Source organism: Oxyura jamaicensis, chromosome 17 (assembly GCF_011077185.1).
Source record: "Oxyura jamaicensis isolate SHBP4307 breed ruddy duck chromosome 17, BPBGC_Ojam_1.0, whole genome shotgun sequence".
NCBI lineage: Eukaryota > Metazoa > Chordata > Aves > Anseriformes > Anatidae > Oxyura > Oxyura jamaicensis.
In genome coordinates this window covers 3,658,294-3,679,301 of record NC_048909.1, presented here as the reverse complement: position 1 = coordinate 3,679,301, position 21,008 = coordinate 3,658,294, and the positions used below count along the sequence as shown (strand labels likewise).

Genomic DNA, 21,008 nt, shown 5'->3' with positions numbered 1-21,008 from the left:
CCCGCAGCACCTGGTCAGGCACACATAGGGCAGTCCCGTATCAGTCCCATGGGATCTGGGGGGTGGCGTGTGCTGGGCTGTGTGAGGGAGCTGCAGCAGACCGCTGGCGGGATGTCCCCGAGCTCTGGCCTCTCCATGGCAGCTGTGCCATGTGGTGTGTGCCGGCACGTTGCCTGCTGTCACCAGGATTTTGTGACCTTTGCAAGGTTTATCCCATCTTCCCTGGCTTTCCCTGGTGGGAGCGGGGCTGGGGATGCTCGGGCAGCGTGAAGGCAGATGAGCCGGGCTGGGGGCTGCGTGCGAGCCCATTGATTCTGCCCGTCCCTGGGTCAGGGACCCACGCAGACACTCAGAGCACGTCTGCAGAAATAAAACCGAGCACAAAATGCCGTGTGACCTATTTAGGAAAGCCACGTTTCTGCTCTGACTTGGTGCCATACAGTCCTGACAAATCCAGTCCTGTGTCCTCCGCTGCTGCCCGGAGCTGAAATCAAAATCCATTTAGGCCCATCTGGATTTTGAAATTGGTTTCCTTTGGTCCACAATCATCTTTTTTTTTTTTTTTTGTTTTTTTTTTTGTTTTTTTGTTTTTTTGTTTGTTTGCCGATCCCACAAATGGGGCACCTGCATAGCTGCCACTCTGTGTGCTAGGTGAGGCCGTGCCATACAGACCTGGGGTGGCTTGGACACGTCTCTGGTTATCGTGCTTCGGCTGGCTGGGGTAAGCTCAGTGCCACGCTGTGCTGCCCAGCACAGCCCCACGTACCCCATAGAAATGCTCCTGCACCGCTCCCTTTCCCTTTCGATGGGTGCACCCCACTGAGCAGCTTCCCAGTGCTGCAGGGGAGCAGTTTCTGTGCATCCCTGCTCGCGTCCCGCATGCTGAAGGGGGGAGACGTGCCTCACCCTGTAACTGCACGCACGCCTCTGCGGCTCTGGCTGGGCAAAGGCAGCTCCTTGCCTGCACGGGGGGTGGCATTAATGGGGTGCTGGTCAGCTAGAGGCACGCAGCGATGTGGGCGGGGGGTCTGAGGGTCTGCCTCTGTCCCAGTCCCTGCCTCTCGACGCCACTTGGCTGCTCTGAGTTCGCATCGTGGGATTTCGACCCAACCGAGCAGTGGTTCGGGAGCAATTGCCAGCCTTTGGGAAGGCTCATCCATCGTTCCTCAATGTCACCGACAGCCCGGGGCTCACACCCAGGACAGCGAGGAGTTTTTTAACAGTACCACTTCTTGGCCGAGGCACAGTTTGCAGCGAGGAGGCTTTGGCACAGGGCTCTGCCTTGGGCTCTGCCCAGCCACCCAGCTCTGCGGACGGGCAAGGCGGCAGGAGGCAAGGTGGGAGCGCCGTCAGGTCCTGCAGCCCTGACACTGCCCTTCTCGGCTGCCAAATTCCTGCTTCCTCCGACGGGCACATCAGTGTAACCGTCAGCAAGGCTCAGTACCCACACAGCCAGAGGAGCGTTGCTGAGACCTCCCTTTTCACCTCCCAGCACGATTTTGGAGCGCTCTCTCACCACCTCGCGGTTCGTGTGACTGCGGCTGCTTCGCTAACGGTTTCCCGGCATCGCTCTGTGGAAATACCTGTCCAGGTGCTTCCCCTTGCTCCAAGAACAAATGCCAAACACCTCCTCGCAGAGCGGAGAGATCTGATCCAGGCGGGCATCAGCAGGTGGGGGCAGGCAGCACCGCGGGGCTGGAGCTGATGCAGGTGCCCCCCTCCTGCCCCATCCCAACAGGGCTGTTGGGGCATCCTTATGGGGCCGCAGTGGGGACATGGTGGCTCACCCTTCGGGTGTGCCAGCACCCAACATCTTCCTGAACTCAACCCTGCCTCAAAGCCCCCGCTGGCTCAGCCCTTCCCAAAGGTCTCCAGTCCTCTCCACGACCCCATCCAGCACCGGGCAGCCCCCTCCCGCCCCCCAGCACCTGGAAAAGAGGATTTCCTGGTTCCTCCCGGTAACAAAATCAATACCAAAGGCTTCCATTAATATTCCAGGAATGGCAGAGAAGATTGACTGCCTCATTAGCAGGCATCGTGTGAAACTCTGACAATAATTAACAACTCAACGGTCTTATTTGCTGGCCTATCACAGAAGTATTCAATCAAAAATGTAATTTGCTCGACGCTCCCATTTACCATAAAGAGAATATTCCTTCAAAGTTTTAAATAGACTAATTAAGAGGGAAGAAATACAGGGAAAAAATTATTAACAGTATAGTTTTAATGGGAAATTACTGGAGCGTATTAATAATGCAATAACCATTTTTAACAGCTGTCTGTCAGTTTGTGGGCCGGGGTAATTAAATTAGTCACTAAAGGGTTAGTCAAATTAGGCGTCAGAGAGCAGTGCTGGGGCTAACGAAGGCAGGCTTAATGCTTCGGCACATGGAGGAGGAGGAGGAGGAGAAGAGAAAGAGAGGAGGAGGAGGAGGAGGAGGAGAAGGAGAAGAAAAGAAGGAGAGAAAGAGGAGGAGAAGGAGGAGGAGGAGAAGGAGGAGGAGGAGAAGGAGGAGGAGGAGGAGGAGGAGGAGGGGATGCCCCCAGAGTGGAGGCAGCAAACCTTTTATTGCAGGGCCTCCCCCATGCTGGTGCTCCCCCCCTGCTCCTGGGGCCAGGGGGATGTGCAGGGCTCAGCCAGCCCCTGGGGAGGCGCTTGGTCCCCGAAAAGCTGGGGGTGCCCCCGGGAAGCAGCAGGACCCCAACCTGAGCTGCTGCAGGCCCAGCATGGGGGTGCCTCAGGGCAGGGATGGGGCAGGGGAGAGCTGGGCATCGGCAGAGGCTGGGGCCTTCCCAGAAAAAGCGTAATTAAAAACCAGAAGCTTCTCTGAGCATGAGCATGGCTTGCAGCAGCCTCCTCGGTGATGTCCACTTCAGCCTGATGTTGCTGGAGGTTTTTTTTTTTCCCTTTCCCAGAGCCAGGAGGCAGCTGTGCAGGGGCTGTTTGGCAGTTGCTTTCAAGGCTTTATATTCTGCGGGTTTCAGGCTCGTGTTCCCCCTTCCTCTCCCCCTTCACCCTTTTCAAAATGAATCTCAGTTAATTTGGGATGTTGTCGGGTCTGAAACACATCTTTCTTGCCGCCAGCCTATTAAAAAATGTATTTACAGCTCCATAAAGCAAAGCCAGCTGTCAAGGTAATGTCCTGCTGGCTCCAGTGTGTTCAGGGCAGAGGGTGAGGATCTGGGGAGGCGCTTGCATGATTGCAGTGAAGACTTTGAGCTGAACGAAGAGGTTTCTGGCTGGGAAAATCATTGCATTGGCCTGGGGAGGCGTTCGTGGAGGTCTGGGGGGCTTGGGTCCCCTGCCAGGGAACGGCTCCTGCGGCGATTCACTTTGCTTCCTCACTCTGTAAATCGGGGTGGGGATGTTGGCCGCTGGGTCTGTGTACGAAAGGATTACTTTTTCCACTGTGCTCCTCTGAGATTTCATACGTTTTCTCTCTTTTGGATCGTTGAGGTAGGATCTTTTCTATGGTGCGTCTGTGGAAAAACAAACCAATGGGGAGCAATAAGCAAACCCAGAAATAAGCCCCCTCCCAGCAAGAGGTACCAAATAACCCGGTGGCTGGGACTCCTGGCGGGCACCAAGGTTTCTGAAGCCACAGCCCAGGTCATGCAGAGCAAGAACACACGTGTCCACACAGCTGCTTGCACTCCGGCTTCTCTGGACACTTCTCTGGGTCTGACCTCGCAGAGAAGCTCTTGAGCGGTGAAGTGACCGACAGCCTGGGAGAGGGGAAGGGCCAAAGCCACCAAAGCCACCCAGACACGTGGATATCCCAAAAAAACCCTCCCACCCCTTCCCCAGCCTGGTGAAGGGCCAGGCGAAGCGTGCTGGCGAAGGCAGGCTCCCTTTTTCCTCACGTGTTGGAGAATTACGAGCCGTATAGATTATTTTAATGGCCGTATTACTTCCAACTGTGCTTCTACCATCTGTTCTTCCCCAATTACGGATGCAAAAACCCAGCATGTTTCTCCATTCCGGCAGTAGAGAATGAAATATAAGTGCTATAAAAGGGTGTATATTCTTTGAACAATGTAGTTGGCACCTGTGATATTTTGCTCCCGCTTCTGACGCGCGTCGGCCGGGATGCCCTGCCTGGTCCCAGCGCCGCTCCGCGACGATGCTGTGAGCTGCGGGGACGGAGGCAGCTACGGATAAAAGGAGGAGGCTCCCGTGCTACACGATTTGTCCGAGCTGAATTATTAACGCCGACCAAGCGTCGAAGTGCTACAAAACTCAACAAGAACCTCTCACCTCCAGCACAGCGATAAACAGGATCGAGGCACGGCAGGAGGGAGGGAATTAAGGCAGGACATCAAAGACCGACTTCCATCAAGTAAATCATGCCGTTGCTTCAGTGAAAGAGCCCTTAAATGTTTTATTAGGGATTTTCAACAACTACCAAAATTAAGATGGAAGGGATGAATTATTAAAAAATAGATTAACTAAACCAGCCTGTGAATTAAACATGGGCGGGAGCTGTCAGGAGCAGCGCTGCCGCTGTGTACCGCAGGCACCGCGTCCTTCAGCCGGGCACGGTGGAGGTGCCAGCAGAGGGGCAGCGGCGGTGCAGGTGAGGTAGAGAGCTGAGTGCTGCTCTGCTCCTAGTGCCAGGGCACTGAAAGGCCGGCTGCAGGGTCAGGAGACCCGTGCCAGGTGCTGCATGTGCAGCAAAGGAGGGCTTTCTGCCTCGGAGAGACGCGGGCTAAAGAGGCACAGGGTGGAGCAAAGGAAATGCTACTGGCTTCCCTGCAGGAAACAGCCACGGAAAGGGGACTGGCCTGAAGGGTTTGAGTCAGGAACTGAGCGTTGGTTTGCTGTGTTCTGGTGCCACAAACCCCAAAACCTGCGTGGCAGGAGGGGGACTGTGCCTGTGTGCGTCCGACACGGTGCTGGGTACCGGTGCTGGGTACTGGTTCTGGGTACTGGTGCTGGGGGCAGCCCCGCAGGGCAGGATGCTGGCTGCAGAGCCAGGGGCTTTGCAGGACAGAACAAACAAGGGGTGCTCAGGTGCACGGGGGGATGAGCCGAGCCTGGACAGGTTGTGGCGTGGGTGCTTCGGGCGCCTTGTTCTGCCCACAGCTCGCCTCACGCCCACGAGCAGGCGGCTTCATCACCTTGTGCCGCAGTTCTCTCACCTGTCGGATCGAGACGAAGCAGTGAAGCACTTCCTAAAGCGGCCGTGAGATCCCAATTTGCCGTTCGAGTGCCCTTGCTGTACAATCTGTCCCGACGTGACACACGCAGGGCTACGGCAGCCTGTGCATGCAAAGCACAGCCGAGAGCAGGAGGTGAGGTGCTTTTGTCTGCGGGCTTCTTGTTGTCGTTCCAGCCTCCGGGAGGGTGGGCGTGTTGTCTCTGGGTGCTAAGCATAAGATGTGGTAGAATCTCTGTTTGTTTGTTCTCCCCGGTACCTCGCTTTCTTCTTTTTCCCCCTGACTTGTTCAAAGCTCTTACGTGCAAGTCTACAATCAAAACCCTGCGAGTGCCAGCAGTTGCGCAGCCGCCAGGAACAATTCGCATCTACAGTAGCACTGCTTTAAGGTTCACTCTAATGGAACGAGTGGAAGCTCCATTCATAACAATAATAAAACACTGTTTTGCAGTTATGTGCCGCTTTTCATCTTCACAGCTCAAAGCAGCATTAATTAACCGCACGGCTCCGTGGGAGGTAGGTAGCTGGTGTTGTCCCCGTGTTACAGATGAGGAGTCTGGAGCACCGACACAGCTCGTGAGTCGCCCGCGGTCGTGCAGCAATTCAGCAGCAGAGGCTGCAGTAAATCCAACGCCAGCTCCCGTTCCAGGCTTTATTTCTGGGTAACATTCCCGCCTCGTTCCTCTGGCACAGCAGCCCCTTAGGAGTTTTAAGGTCATCTTCATGTCTTAAACCTGACTTCGGTGGTGGAGAGGTAGAAGTGAATGTTGCTGAAGTCGAACTGGGGCGGAGGGAGGCTCTTGTGATGCGGATGGGAGCAAGTTCCTCGCCCTCAGGCTGACGGGTGGCGGTGGGCTCAGCTGGGCACTGCTCCTTCCAACGAGCCAAAAAATTGGAGAGGCAAGTTCAGTTCAGTCTTTCCTTTTGCAGATCTGTGTGCAGAGGTCTGTTTGGGTAGAATGGTGTAAAAAACAAACAACAGACTGTTTTCTCACTCACAAATCCCCGGGTCTGGCTTTCTGGTGAGCTCTGCATCCCAAAAGCTCTTGGCTGACTCCTTTTCGAAGGGTCACGTTCGCAGCCCCTCCAGGGGCTTTCTCCTGATGCTGCTTAGTGGCTGAAAAATCCCACTTTGTCACGTGCGTCTCAGCCTGTTTGTTTGGGAGGCTGTGGCTCAGCCTCACTCAGTGTGCGGAACGGGCCAGGGCATTGCCATGCCCCAAGCATCGCCCCGTGACAGGGGTGGCATGCGTGCCACCGAGCGCCCCGTGTCCCCTGCGAGCCCCCGTGGGGCAGGCAGCCCTCCTGCTGCGTGCAGGGACCGAGCCTGACGGACTCCTGGCGTCCCATCGCCTGCGGGGTGCTGGTGCTGAGCATTTCCCTGCTCTATCAGGGAACAGCAGGGATCGTCCCCTCCCGGGAGGTTCTTCTCCACCGCCCGGCTCCCAGCACTTCCCCAGCGGTGCTGCAGGATCCGTCCCTTGCCGTGGCTCTGTCTCTGTGCTGGTGGCTGCTCAGCATCCAGCGCCGAGGTCTCACTGCTCGGAGCTCGTAACCTCCTTTGTATTCACTGCACCGGCGCGGGTTCGTGTTTTGTGCTGTACAAATGCCTGTTCTGTACCGAGCACCTTCCCGCTGCCGCCTCCTCGGCGCTGGGTTTTACATTTCTGTCTCTCACACCTCTTGAAGGAAGCAAGCTGTATTCTTCACGGCCCCATCCCATCCCCTCAGCTCCCCGGGAGCAGACCTTGGATTAATTAGCATGGAAACCTTTCCGTTTAGTCTCTTTTGTTAAAATAGACACTGAAATAAAAGCGGAATGCAGTGAGCAGGAGGAAGAATGTGGTCCTGCAGTGCACAAGAGCTTCGTTTTTCCTTCCTTTCCTTTTCCTTTCTTTTCTTTCCCCTCTCCTTCTCTCCTGAGCTCGGTCTCCTGTTGCTAGATGTGCAGCCGGAGCGCGGATTCCCCAGCAAGCTTCACCTGCTCTGACAGATCCGATCGGGCAGGAGCAGTGATGACCACGTCCCACACGCCCACACCTTCTGCGAATCGTGGCTTAGAGTGAGCACCCGGGTTTGATGGGCAGCCAGAATGAAGGTGATGGCCGAGGGCAGGACAGCTCCGAGGGAGGGACGCTCCCATCCCACGCTCCTCTGCCCTCAGCTCCCTTCGCTGACCCACGGGCTCAGCGCTTGGCGCACCCCTCGCAACCTCTGCTGGAACGCAGCTCTCCCAAACACGTTTGATGTGGGGCGCTCGGTGCCAATAATTGATCCTGTCGAAGAATCTGCCAGCGGGCATGGTCTGTTCTGCCTTTAATAAATGCATGCATTCTTCATGCCCCACTTAATAATGCAGTAACATGAAGATTTACAGAAATCGGCGGGATGTCTGCAGGTGCTTGCTACCTGAGCGAGTCCAGAGGAGCTCCAAGCAAACCTCGACATCGGGGTGTGTTTGTGTGTGAGCTCGGTGCTGCGTTACCGTGGTCGCCTGTCCTTGAGCAGTGCTGCAGGCGCCTGCCTGGCCCCATGGCAGTGCCTCTGGCACCGGCAGATGCTCGGATACGTGGCTGCAATCCCCCACGGTCCGATCCCAGGATTTGGGTCTGGGGTGCTCTGTTTTAAGGACTGAGGCGTGCAGCAGAGTCCCAGCCCCGAGAAATGCTGACCTCCCAGCGCTGAGCTCCCAGCGGAACGGGGACAACTGGTCCTCACCAGAGATACGGGCTTGCACATGGCTCCGGCCTCTCTGCCTTTAACCCTCTCCCTCCCTCAGGTAAATGATGATGTTCCTGTTTCCAACTCCCTGCTCAATTTATCTTGTTTATTGACCCAAGCAGAAAGTCAATGTTTTCTTCATCTGCCATTTGCTTTGATGGCAGCCAATTTGGTTCAGCGGGAACAAAAATGGATGCAACAGAGTTCAGTGCCAGATTTTTGGTCTTTTTTTAAAAAAGGCTGATTATCTTCCTTCCTTTTTTTTTTTTTTTTCTGAGCACACCTGGCCCTGGACGCAGCTTGGCAGCATTCGCTCTGTGGTACGGCTGCAGGCGAGGCTAAAAATGTGCAGCAATTCCCCTGGGGCTGCAGCACCGGGAGGACGCCCGCGGGTCGGCTCATTGCAGGTGGCAGCCGGGGCTGCCCGCTCCCTGCCGGTGCGCGCGGTTTGGCGATAGAACGGTTGCATCTGGGGGCTTGATGCGCGTTTAAAGCTCGGCGTCTTCCTCAGGAGGCTGGAGGCCACGTTTTGCAGCCGTTCCCTGGATCAGAGGTGTGCAGGCACCGCACCGCAGGCTCCCCGGGTCTGTGGTTTGCTCCTTTCACCACGCAGGGGGAGCTGGCATCTCTGCCGGGGTATTCATCAGGCTGCACTGCAGCAAAGGTTCAAAACCAACAAGCAGAGCTATCCCACGCAGAGGTCTGAACAAAGCTCCTGCCCCAAAGAGCTTGCAGGGCCAGGCTAGCATGTGGTGGCTGTTAAGCAGTGGGGCCGTGCTGGCAGAGCTCACTGCAGCGGTGGCAGGAGGGGCACGGAGCATGTGGCATCTTCATGGGGAAGGTGAAAACAAGGCAAATCCTTCTGCAGGGTGTGGGCAGCTTCTGGATAAGCCACAGGGACCGAACGGGGCTGTGGCTGCTGCATGGGGCGGTCCTGGTGCTCCCCCAGCCATGGATGCCCACCACCTCCCCACGCCAGCGGTGACGTCTCTGATCCTGGGCTGAGCCTGCTCAGGGAGCTAAGCCAGCAGAAAGCCCTTTCCAAGCTCCTGTCCAGGGAGGTAAGCCAGCAAAGCCCCTTTCTTTCTGTGTGGCAGGCAGTTATTTGCTTGCAGGTGCCCTGATGGCCAGGCAGTGGTGGGAAGGGTCCCCACCAAAGGCAGCAGCAGATCGGGGTGCCCCAGGGACCAGACCCAGGGAGGTGCAGTCCTCGGAAGGGCCTGGTGCCCAGGCGGCTTCCCAGCGTGTGCTGCCCTTGTGACAAACCCAGCTGTGCTCCCAGGAACTGCTAATGGATGCCGGGCACCGTGGGATACAGGGTCCACACTGGGTGCCTTGGATAAGAGCTGAGGCCTTTTGAAAAAAAAAATCCATCCATATGGATGGGGAATCCCTATGCAAATCTCTCCCCAGGTAGAAAAGTAATTGGATCCTAACTTCAAAGGCTGCTTCTGGAAACGAGCTCTAAAGAACTCCGTTGTGCCTCAGTTCCTCTGTCTAAGGACCTTCGCCTGGCTTTGTGGAAATGGCCGGGTGTTGCTGGCAGAAGGCACCACGCATAGCAGGAGCTGTGCGTACACGTGTACGGACGCCCAGAGGCACCCGTAGGAGGTGCCCCAGGCGAGTGGTGGTTGGTTAAGTGCAGCCGTGGGTTTGGCTCCTCGTGGGCACACCGTGGCCGATCCCTGGTGGGCAGCACCAGCGGAGCTGGAGGGGTCTGGTGGTGCCTGGGATGCCGAGATCGGGGAAAGCCGTACCGCGGTGTGGTTGTGGGGGGTCTGCTGGATAGGAGGCTTTATTGCAGAGCCTGGCATTGCCCTGGCTGTAGCAGGAGAGCCGTGGGATGTTGCACTGCCTGCAGCTGCCAGCGCCTGCCTTCCCAGGACTCGACACCGTCTCCTCCCAGATCAATAGGAGCAGCAGGTGCTCAGCAACTGCGAAAAACCAGGGCATAACCGTCTGCTGCTGCAGCCCTGGCCATTTCCTATTTATCTAATCTAATTCTATTGGCATTTCTAAAGTGCTTTTCACCACTGCATCTAAGCACTTTACACGTACCTTGAAAAAACCCCACGATCGCTCTGTAATGAGTGGCTGGGTCTGGGATGTGGGCGAATCCCGGTGCCTGCGTGCAGGTGAACGAATTGCTCCTTCTCCTATTTCCCTACAAAGTCCGGCTTTCCCTACTGACCCTCACAGATTGCTACGAACTCAGACCCAGAAGAGCCCATTAGATCACAGAACTTACCCCCAAATGCCCTCGAAGGCTGTGGAAGGGAAGGAAAACACCCAGCAAAGCATTTGTGATTACGCAAACGTTCAGAGCTGAGCCATAGGCAGCCCCGGGCTGGGATTTGCACGCTTGCGGTTGCAAAGTGCTGCTGTAGGCAGCGGGCCCCTTGCAGAGGCTCAGGATGCCCCGGCGTAGTGACATTTTGCGGGCAGGTGGGCACGATGCGGCCGCACGAGCAGAGCCGTGGGTGCCAGAGCTGCACCCAGGGGGCGAGGAATGAAGCACCACGAGTCGCTCGGGGGTGGCGAACAAGCAGTGAGCTGAAGTCCTGGATTGCTGATCACTAATTATTTTGAAAGGCGAAGACCTGGGGAAGGTGACCAGGTGCTCGGTCCCTCCCCAGCATCCTCACGTTTAATGAGGCCGGGTCCGGTGCGGACACATGTGCCTTGGAGAGGGGTCGGCTGCCAGCCGAACTGCTCCCGGCCATCGCAGAAGGGACATTAATGGGATTTGGGGGCATGCTGCACGGAGCTGAAGTGCGGTCTGCTTGGCTCTGCTTTATTCTAGGTCAGCCCAGGCAGTCGCTGCCTCGTACCGGGGGGGCTGACCCATCTCGTGGTGTTCTCAGGCTTTAATAATTTAGGATGATACATCCCAGGCCTTCTGTCCAGGATTTTGCTTGATTGCTTGTTTTTCTAAGATTTCATTCGCTTCTCCAGGCAAAACCGTGGCAGAGGATCGAGGCAAACATTTATGAGGCTCTTTTACAAGCAAAAAAAAAAAAAAAAAAAAAAAAAAAAAACACAAACAAATAAAAAACAACCAACAAAATACATTAATTTGGTCAGCTTAAAAGCTCTTCTGAAAACCTCCAACTGCTTTATGCAGAGTGAAGTCTCGTTTGATTTTAACAGCAGAGCAGGCAGCAGTGGTCCCCAGCTGAGCACAGAAAGCATCCCCAGGGAGGGAGGCAGCAGGCAGCCAAAGGGGTTGGGAATAGGACCAGGGGGAACGGACACGCTGGGACAAGAGGGGACAGGACTGTGAGCAGGGCAGGGAGAGGGAGAAGAGCTCTGCCTGCCCGCAGGCTGAGCGAGGCTGCGTCTGGCAGCTGCCGGAGATGAATCCCTTCTTTTCCAGCTTAAGAAACTAAACGCTTGCAACACCTTCCCCTTCCTCCCTCCCCAGAATAAAAGCCCAAGCGACCTCCTCTTTAGCAAACATGATTAAGGTTGCAGAGCTCCAAAGCCAACAGGTGCCAGGGTCAGTTTGCTGTGCAGCCTTCAGGCAGCCCCTCTGTGCATATGCATTATGAAAGCATCCCTAATGGCACGGTTGTGCGCTAGTCTTCACCTTTGCCTCGCTCAGCACAGGCAATGAACCTGCTCGGGGAATGATCTGCGTTAATGTGGAGCAGTAAAAACTTCCACCCGAGTCAATGAGAGGTGTGCAGTGAGCAGAGGAAGTGTCATTTAATGCTAAGCACTCTGAAAAATCAAGGCTAAATGTCTCAGATTTGGTTCACGTAATGCAGTGGGTATTTTTAACGTTGCCGTTCCCGGGTCTTGGCTCCCCATCTGTAAAACGGGGACGATAACGGGGAGATTGGGAACTTAATCACTTTATTGGTTGTGAAATACTGCTGCTTCCTGGCGCCGAGCAACGAACACGCAGCCCATGAGGAGCCGAGTAATTGTGCATGCAGAGCAGTGTCTGGACAGAGCACGATGAAGTGGGAGCTCGGCGGCCTGCAATGAGGAGAAAACAATACGCCGAGAAGCTGCAAATGGATTTGTTTGGAAGGCGCTGAGAAACCTGCAGGTGTTCAGAGGCACCTGGGGTCAGTTTGGGATGCCCTGATGCCAAGCTCCCAGCACTTTCTGGCCCCTGGAGAGGCTGCGCTATTGCTCAGCACCATCACCTTTGGCAGCCGAGGAGGATCAGGTCGTTCAGATAACCCTCCGGTATGTGGTCTGGCAATCAACACCTTCACCAGAGTGCATAATTACCAGGGGCTGAATTAAGGTTGCCTAGGCAACCTTAGGTCTCACATTTTCTGAAGTTTTGAGTATGTGGCTTCGCATCCTGTGCCCTTTCCTTCACTGTACTTCGCAACGTGCCCGCGTCGGATGGGGGCTGTGGGCTGCGGCCGTGTCTCGGCGGCTTTGTGCTGTCCACGGGGTCCACAGCCCTGCTGACACCTGGGGCTTTCCCTGGGGGCTCGCTCCGGGTCTGCCTCGCAGAGAAGGTGCTCTGCAGGATTCCTTGCTGCTGGAGATCCCACCAAGCAGGCCTAGAGGGCTTTGTGGCTTTGCTCCCTGCAGACTGACCTTTGGGCTCCGCATTTGGCAGCTGCGCTGGATGCCGGTGGCAGGATGGGGAGAAGGGAGCGACGGTGAGTCCCTCCGCTGGGTCGCACCCAGGTACCAGCAGATCACACCATTCAGTCGGGAGGTTTAGAGGTGGTTTCGGCTGCCTCACCTCACCGCAGTGTCAGCCAGGTGTGCCCAGCAGCACTCGCTGCCTCCGGTCCCTCTCCCGCTCAGATTTCCGCCTTGCCTCTGAGCAGGGGAAGGGCCCCTCCGCTTCGTGTTCCTGAACGCAAGGCAGAAATGTATTTACACAGCCACAACTTTGAAATTAATGCACTGGGAAGATGGGATGGAAGGAAGTGCTGGGCAAACTGAGCTAATAAAAATATTAATTAGCATAGAGAAATCATTTGATAATTTCCATTTATGTATTTTTTTAATTATGTATTGCTTCCATGACTGATAACCCCGCACCATTAGTGTGATCCATTTAGCTAGATAAACATATTACTCTGTGAGTTAATTAGTGTTCAATTACTATCAATTAGGACGTATTACTACCACCGATTCCATGTTAAGCAAGCAGATTCCACCGCTGTTAATTGTTTAAATTATTAATGGTTGGAGTTCCCCAGCCCCTCGCCACAAGGTGCAGGTCAGTGTATGCGGTGCTTGGGTGACCCTGGCTGCTCCCAGGGCTGCCTCGGCTCCTCCCTGAGCCTCCAGGTTTCTTTTCCTGTGCTCTGAGAGTGACAATTTTGTATTATTCCATTTCTTACGGTGTCGAAGCTGTGCTTTCCACGTGCTCCTGGCATGCTGCAGCCTTCTGAACATTCAGAAATCAGGTTGCGAAGATTTTTTTCTTTGCAAGTGAAGTTTGGAGTAGCTGTGCACAGGAAGGGAAGGGAAAGAAATGGGTCAGGCTCATCTCAGGCAATTTTGAGGCTTTCTTAGTTACCTAACGAACTTCATAACTAAAGTTAGCACAGCTAGATTCGGTGCGTCTGTCTCTGGCTGCCAGCACAGCGGGAAGCAGACGGCTGGAAGTCCTTTCGGGACAGTTTGTGTGACAGGACCACCAGGGATCCACCTTTGTGTGAAAGGGGGAAAAATAATTCCACCAGTGCCGGACACCTTCAGAACAGGGAAAGTCACATCCCGCCTTGAATAATTAGTGCCTGATGAAACTAATGAGGAGCGTGTGGAAGGTGTGCAGCGAGTGGCGATGTCTGCCCAGCACGGCAAGGCTGAGACTTGTGCTTTGGGGGGGTTTTCTGTCCCCCTGAGGGACAAACCCCATCCGTCCCGACCCATCCGTCCCACCCTGTGCCATCCCGCCCCATCCTGCATTGTGCTGTTAAGAGGCCTGAAGCACGGGAGCATCTTGATGGTGCCACCACTGCATGGGACGTGCAACCTGGTGAATCTGGGGGTGATTATGAGCTGCTGGGACCTGGCTGCTGATGCTCCAGGGCACTTTAACGAATGTGGGTCATCAACTTCATGATGGTTCTCATGCCTTTTCTTACACCTGCCCGTGCTGTGGTTGCCTGGGAGAGAAAGCCCGTGCCACTGTGCACAGAGGGCACTTGGTTAGCTTTCAGCTCCACGGGGTCAAAGCAGCGATTTTGAGGCTTTCCTGAAATGGGAAAAATGTTAAGAATTGGGAAAGTCTTGGTCACTTCATGTGTGGCATCCCAGCCCTTCACGGGGCAAAGCTGCACCTCAGAGCTTGAGGGAGGCTTGAGTGGGACTGAAGGGACCCTTTCCTGGCCGCCCTGTGCCCACTGGGACATGCGCTGTGCAGGGCGGGTTTTATCAGGCTGCTTTGATTGTGTTGTGTTTGTTTTGCTTGGCTTTAATTAAATTTCTGGTCCTTCTGGTTGCCAAGGCAAGCTTTGAAACGCTCCGGCGGAGCGATGGTTTTATTGACTCTCTAGCAAATTATTGAAGCGTGGTAGGAAATTCTTGACACTTTCAACCTCAAGGTTCTTGGGAGAGCTTTTGTTGTTTGTTTGCTTTTGTTTTTGTTTTCTTGCAAGCGTTTATTGTAGCATTACCAAAAGAAGTGGAACTACCAGGAAAACTGACGGTAAGCGGCTCATCGGCGGTGCTGTGACAGGTAGCTCCACCGAAATGCCTCCTCTGATGCCACCCAAATAAGGATGATGTTGCGCCGTTTAGGACCTGACATGGATGACAGTTTTTCTCCAAACCTCCCACCCCTGTCAGATTGACTGAAAAACGTCTGTGGGTACGCTGGGCAGACTTGGGAAACTCAGCTCTTCCACAAAAGATAAGCAATCCGCGCCGTGCCCACGCATCTCCATGTACCACGTTAAGAAACCTGGCTGGGGAGGTGAGCTTTAAAGCTCACCGTGTGGTTGGTAAGGCAGAAGCTGCCACCACCTTTAAGGCAGCCCCACGACCCACGTCTGCGCGTGGTGGCCCCTTGGATGCCGTGCCTGCAGACCAGCTTCCCGGAGCATCTTTGCTCTCTCAGCGCGTGCAAGCGCTCACTCTGGAGATGGCTCGTGGCTTGGTGCTGCAGGAAGTGGTCGCTTCATTCATTGCAGGTGCTGTGAACAGTGCAGTGGGTGGAGGAGAGGGTTGTAGAGAGGTTGGTCTCTTGTTGCAGGCAGAATTTTTAAAAAAATAATCATCTTGAATTCTTGGCAGAATCATGCTCTGGGGTTTTTTCCCAGCGACCACTTTTTTTCGGGTGACCATTTATTGCACATTTGTCATAGTTTGGATGTTTAACTGCACAGCAAAACTGCTGAGCCCGTGTCGTGATGAAACCAACTGGAATGGTGCCATGAGCACCCGAAGTGCTAGGAGTACTGCAGAGAACTTCGAAAGCATCTCCAGCTGCAGACCCAACAGCGGCGAGCACCTTTAATCCCTCTCTCTCGTTGCCTTGATTCCCCAACTTGATCGTAATTAAAATAACACCAGGACCATGGACAGAGTTGTGCAAATGAAATAATGCAGGGGAGGCTTTGGGGTCTTTGGGAAGGGAATTCCCCGGGGAGCAGCATGGCCCTGCTTTGCAGGTGAGCGTGGACACCTCGTGTCCTGCCCGCACGCAGCGGGGCTGCTCAGAGCCTGACACCTCGTGTCTGCACGCTAGGCTTTGCAGAGGTAATGCTCTTCCATACCCTGTATGTAAGTTTAATTTTAATAAATGTGGTCATCGGTTTTCCAGGACGCTCTCAGCTTTGGGAAGCGCGGCGTTTCTGCACCGAGCTGTGCTCAGCACTGGTTATCCTACCGGAGCTCTGCATCGCCGGGGTCTGACGCAAGCCAGGGACAAAGCACTAAGTGAGCTGTGCTTCCACTGCAGGCTGCGATTCCACTACAGGCTGCGATTCCCTCTCAGGTCTGATCTTTCCAACTCGCAGCTTAGAGCATTTGCCCTCCCCACCTCCCCAGCTTCCACAAACATTTGCAGCTCGTTGCTGGCAAAGACATCCGGGACCCGCACGGCTGCAAAGCGAGCGCCGAGCCAGGCACCCAGGGGCTCCCTCAGGTCTGGCTTCCACGGTCCCAGTGGTTGCTCCGAGCGGTTTGCTCGGCGGCTCGATGCAGAGTTCAGCACCCTCAGTAATGATTTCAGTGCTGGCTGTTTTAGCAGAGGAAAAAGAGACGTGAGGGGAAAAGGAAAAAGAGAGAGAAAGACAGGAGCAGGTGAGAGCACAGGTGGTCCTCAGAAAGCATTACGCATGGGGGAAATGAAGCGCCCGTGGCATAGCTGGGGACCTCAGGCATCGCTCTGGGTAAATCCATCCCCGGGTGAGATGCTGAGGTGGGGCAGGAAAGAAGGGGAAAGGCGGGGGAACTGGATTTAATGTCTGGATTTAATGTCAGGCTGCACAGGGAGACACCTCGCAGCAGCAAGGAGGGCAGCCCTTTCCCAAGACCTGCAGCACAGAAGCTTCATGGCAAGAAACCAGTCAAAGTTGCTCGGGGAAGCATCTGTTGGGCTGAAAAAATGGAGAATCTGGGTGTGCCTTGCTATGTGCTCTTTTGCAAGTGCATCTGCTGTTGAGGTCCCTGAGTGGGGTCTTGCTGATGGAAGTAGGAAACGGGGGGCCTGGGGGCAGGCACTGCCCTTGCCCTGGGCCAGGCGTGTCCCCCGTGTGCTGTTTGTGCAGCTGAAGGCAGCCAGGGCCCGTCCGGCTGTGGGAGCGGGGTGACAGTGACATCCCCTGTGCGTGGCCCTGCTGCGGGGGGAGGACGAGGTGCAGGAGAGCGATGGGATGCTCCACGTGGGGCACCGGGCTGTCTCCTCGGGGGGAAGCTGCCTTGGCACTGCAGCGTGCAGAAAGTCATGGGCCCCAAATCCAGCCTGATCCCTCTCCAAACACAGCTCGGGGAGCAGATGGTGGAGCAGCGCTAGCTTAGTCCCAGCTTGCCTCCTTTTCTTCCTTGTTTTTCTCAGTGATGGTTAACCTTGTAAGGTGCTGAAGCCTTTAACCATTAGTAGGCAATAAAAAGGGGCAGCTGAGTTGAATAACACCCACTAATCCCCTTCCAAGATGAGCAGGAGAGCAGAGCCACTGTGATGCTCAGGAGCTTATTCAGAGATGAGCACTTTGGAGGCTTTGAGAATTGCATGGTGTTGGTATTTCATGAATAAATAACCCCCAGCAATATTTGTCACTGAATCTGCTTCATTAATGAGGGCCTGGAACAAAGGGGGAGGATGCGGAGCCGTGATGAGGTTGAAGAGGAAAGCGTTCTGAAGTGACACACACAGGTGACAGGAGGTGGCACAGGGTGGGCGCCACGGTCCTGTGCCGGAGCTGTGCAAGGTCTGGCGGAGAGCAGGGCTGCTGTGCATCACTGCACGGAGCACTTGTGGCATTATAACTTGTCAGGAGGGCAGGTTTTACCCAGGTGTGCTGTGTGATCAGCAGGGAGCAGAGCTCATTTCATTGAAAAGAGTCACCTGGGTGTCTGGGGGCATCTGGAAGGGCTGGGGAGTGAAGCAGGAGTGTGCGTGTGTTCACAGGAGTGCTTGTGGGGAATCTGGTGTGAGAAGTGAGGTCACTCGCACCTAAATGTCCTTTTCGAGAGTCCTTAATGCCATCCTCAGGCTGGTGGGGAGCTGCCCCATCCTCCCAGCGTGCCAGGGTCGGGCACCCCCTGGGGGTCTCCTCTTTGCTCCACCTAGCCGTGGCACGGCACGCCGGAGCTCGGGCACACAGGGAAGTTTTGCTCCGCTGCCCTGCTCCACCTTTCTGTTACTGTTTGGAGCGGGGCCACACGCCTTTCAGAGCTCTCGCTGCCTCCACAGTGAGTTCAACCTGCATGGAGGCACCGAGCATCCAGCTCCCCATCCTCTCCATTCCGGGATCCCCTGCCTCCGGACAGCTCCCCGGTTGCCCACACGTGGTGAGCTCGGTCTGACGGGCACAGCAAGGCTCTGGTGCTGTGGCCACGCTCAGTAGGGGCAGAACCATAGCAAAAAAAAATAGTCTGTTTTCCCCTAACCCCTCCGGGCAGCTGCAGGAGCGGGCACCCAGGTGGGGAACCCAGCAGCATTGAGGGCAGGAGCTGGAGGAGAAGAGGCAGAGTGGCTGGGGATGCCCGGCCGGGGCTGGTGGCGTTTCAACGTGTGCCTCCAGCTGTGCTTCCCCGCCTCCCAGAGACGTTAATATTTTAATACGCTTAATGGCTCATTCAGGCTCCTCTGCGGCCGTCGGTGACGCCAGGCACCGTTTGGGAGAGTGAGATTCCTGCTCCCCCCTCCGACCGCAGAAGGTGCGGGAGCCTCCCTGCGTTTGTGCCTCCAGGTTGGAATTAAAGCCCAGTGCGGTCCTGATGTGCTCAGCATCCGACCCAGGTGGGGCTGAGCTTTCTGTGTGGCTGGCGGGGGAGCCGTCACGGTTTTTGTGGATTTTTCGGTTGTTTTTTTTTTTTGGTTAGTGAATAATATGCCCTTTCTCTCCCCACTTCCCTCCCGCAGAAATATGCGCCCTGATCTAATATATTCTGCCTTTCGCACTCCCTCACTTCGGAGGAGCTGCAAATTCTGGTGGGAACAGAGTGCTAATAGAAAAGGGCCTCTAAAGATATTTGAAACATGACCAAGAAAGGACAGAGGGAGATTCAGCTCCAAATATACTGGAAAATCTAGGAGATGGGCCAAGAGAGGGGGAATCTGGGAAACGAGATAAGCAAGAGGGAAAAGTTAATTGGGAAGCATTAATTGGGGTGAAAGCGGGCAGTGCAGACAGCGAGTCCCGGCTTCTGGAATCCAAGAATTGCCTGGAAATCCTAAATCTGTTAAAACTCGACTTGACAGACACTTCTTTTTGTTGGGTTTGGTCTTTGGATGATTTCTGCCCTGCAAGTTTGCAGGGAAAAAAACTCAATTACGTCCTGAAGGCTCAGAAAGCAGAAGGCAAATTAAGGAAAAAACCCCTCCTAATGATTGATTTATTTTTAAAATCTCGTCGTTTTTCTGCCAATCTCATTACCATTTTTTGTAAGGCCTGACTCATGCTTTTTCCAACGCTGGGTGTTGGCAGGGCTGCGTGCGTGTGCGCAGGGACCCTCCCCTGACGGATGGCGCAGCGCCGCTCCGCCGCCGTCCTCAAGGACTGCTGAATATTCCTCCTCTGCCATTCTGTTGGCAAGCCTGAGGTTTCTGAATCAAAAATCCCCCAAACCACGGCACAGCAGCGGGCATCGAGTGGCCGTGCGGGCTGTTCGGTGCCGCTGGGAGAGCAGGGGAGGTGCCGCAGGGCGCTGGCGGCGCCACGTGGCTGCCGGCACTGCCTGGCGGGTGGTTTAAGGCCGGAGGGTCAGTGTTTATGTGCAGCCTCCTCTGGGTAAAGATCTAACAAATAGCCTGCGGAGGGCAGGCCCGTCTCCATCACCGACTTGTTCCGTGACCTTGGGTGAAGCGCTCTGCCTCCCCCGCGTCGCCGCTGTCGGTGTCCGGATCCGGTGCCCAAGGCGGGTTGCGGCAATCTGTTAATGTATGGAACGCGCTCTGCAGATGACAAATACCTTGGAGATGCTCAGAGCTCTCAACAAGCATCTGCGTTCCCTTAGCAAGAACCCAGCACGGAGTGCCGGAGCACTTTGTCACAGACAAAATCTGCTGCGTGCGCAGCTCGGAGAGGCAGGGCTGGGAGCTTCTCAAGTCTTTATATGGCCATTGAATTCATCAGCGTTAGCGCTTCTCGCACGCTCAAGAAAGGCGTTTCAGAGCACAGCTGTGCCTGGGGTGTGCAGTGCCGTGGTGGAGAAGCTGTGCCCAGACACCCCAAAACCCCGCTGGGGTCCCCAGCCCCGCAGGCACAAGCATCCCCCGGCCGCATCCCAGCAAGAAAGCAAAGCTACCATTTGTGTGGCTTTAAATCCTAAGGGACATCCCCACGTGTCAGATGGGGTGCAGGTGCTCCGGGAGGCTTGTTTCAGGAGTAAAATATCTACGACGAGTTTCATTTGTGGATTCACTGTTGGCTCGTATGGGGTTGGTTCCCCACTAGTAATCCTAATAAGGCCTCTTGTAGCGGGCAGTTTGCACGGGAATGCTGGACAGGTAGGATCTTGGCAACCTCAGAGCTGGCTGATTTTTCTCAAGGATGTCAAAGTTGTGCAGCAAATGAATTATGCAGCAAAGTCACCGAGCCTTCATATTCCTGGCACACTTCCCCTGGCCAAGTTTTGTTCATCTCACGCCGTGATTTTGCCGGAGCAGCCCTCCTTGTGGATGAGGTGTGGCGCTGCCCGTGCCGCCGCCTCCCTGTCCCTCCCCGCCCTCTCTAACGGTGCCTTTTCTCTCCAAGGGAAGAAGCGATGCTGTCCACCTACTTCGAAACCATCAATGACTTGCTCTCCTCCTTCGGGCCGGTCCGGGACTGCTCCCGCAACAACGGCGGCTGCACCCGCAACTTCAAGTGCGTGTCGGACCGCAAGGTGGACTCGACGGGCTGCGTGGTAGGTACCGCGGCTGTCCCGGGGATGGGACCCAGGGGATGCTGCTGCTTGCTCCGGAGGTGCTCTGTGGTCCGCAGGCTGAGTACAACATATATTTTGTTCTGTTTCTGAACACGCTCACGTCTGACCAGACAGGCGGCTGTACCCAGAGCCCTCTTAGACCACACATTTTGGGCAGATGCTCTGAGTTGTCCCCAACTATCGATGCACAGAGGGGTTTTGCCATGTTTCTGAGCAGGCTGCCTCGGGGCTCAGCACACCGGCCAGCGCTGACCCCTCTCCTGATGGCAACGGCACCGCTGCTGGGGTGAGGAGTGAGCCTGGAACAGGGGGCAGAGCCTCGGGAAACTGCCAGGGGAAGCTGGAGCATCACTGCTCCATCTGCCCAGAACAAGACAATTATTAGCATGGGAATGCGTGTACGCCTGCCCAGAGGGAAGTGCCCATCAGAGGGGATCACAGGGGACCACAGCAGGTCACCCATTGCCCCCAGCCCCTGCCCCGCGGCCCCCAGCTGCCGCAGGCTGCGCCCGTCACCCCTGCCCGCCGCCGAGGCAGGAGTTAAGTGTCTCTTTATTTATTGAAGATGTTTATACACGGCAGCAGCCTGGAAAGGTCAGG

The 21,008-nt window shown here is 55.5% G+C and overlaps 1 protein-coding gene across 4 annotated transcripts in view; it reads left to right on the top strand.

Moving 5' to 3' along the window:
* The window catches only part of ASTN2 (astrotactin 2), a 329,185-nt gene that overhangs the window by 157,289 nt on the left and 150,888 nt on the right, over window positions 1-21,008 (top strand). For all 4 annotated transcript variants that reach the window (XM_035342005.1, XM_035342004.1, XM_035342006.1 and 1 more), the window contains one exon: window positions 20,237-20,387. In XM_035342005.1, the coding sequence (XP_035197896.1) occupies window positions 20,237-20,387 (151 nt within the window). The remainder of the gene's footprint in view (window positions 1-20,236; window positions 20,388-21,008) is intronic.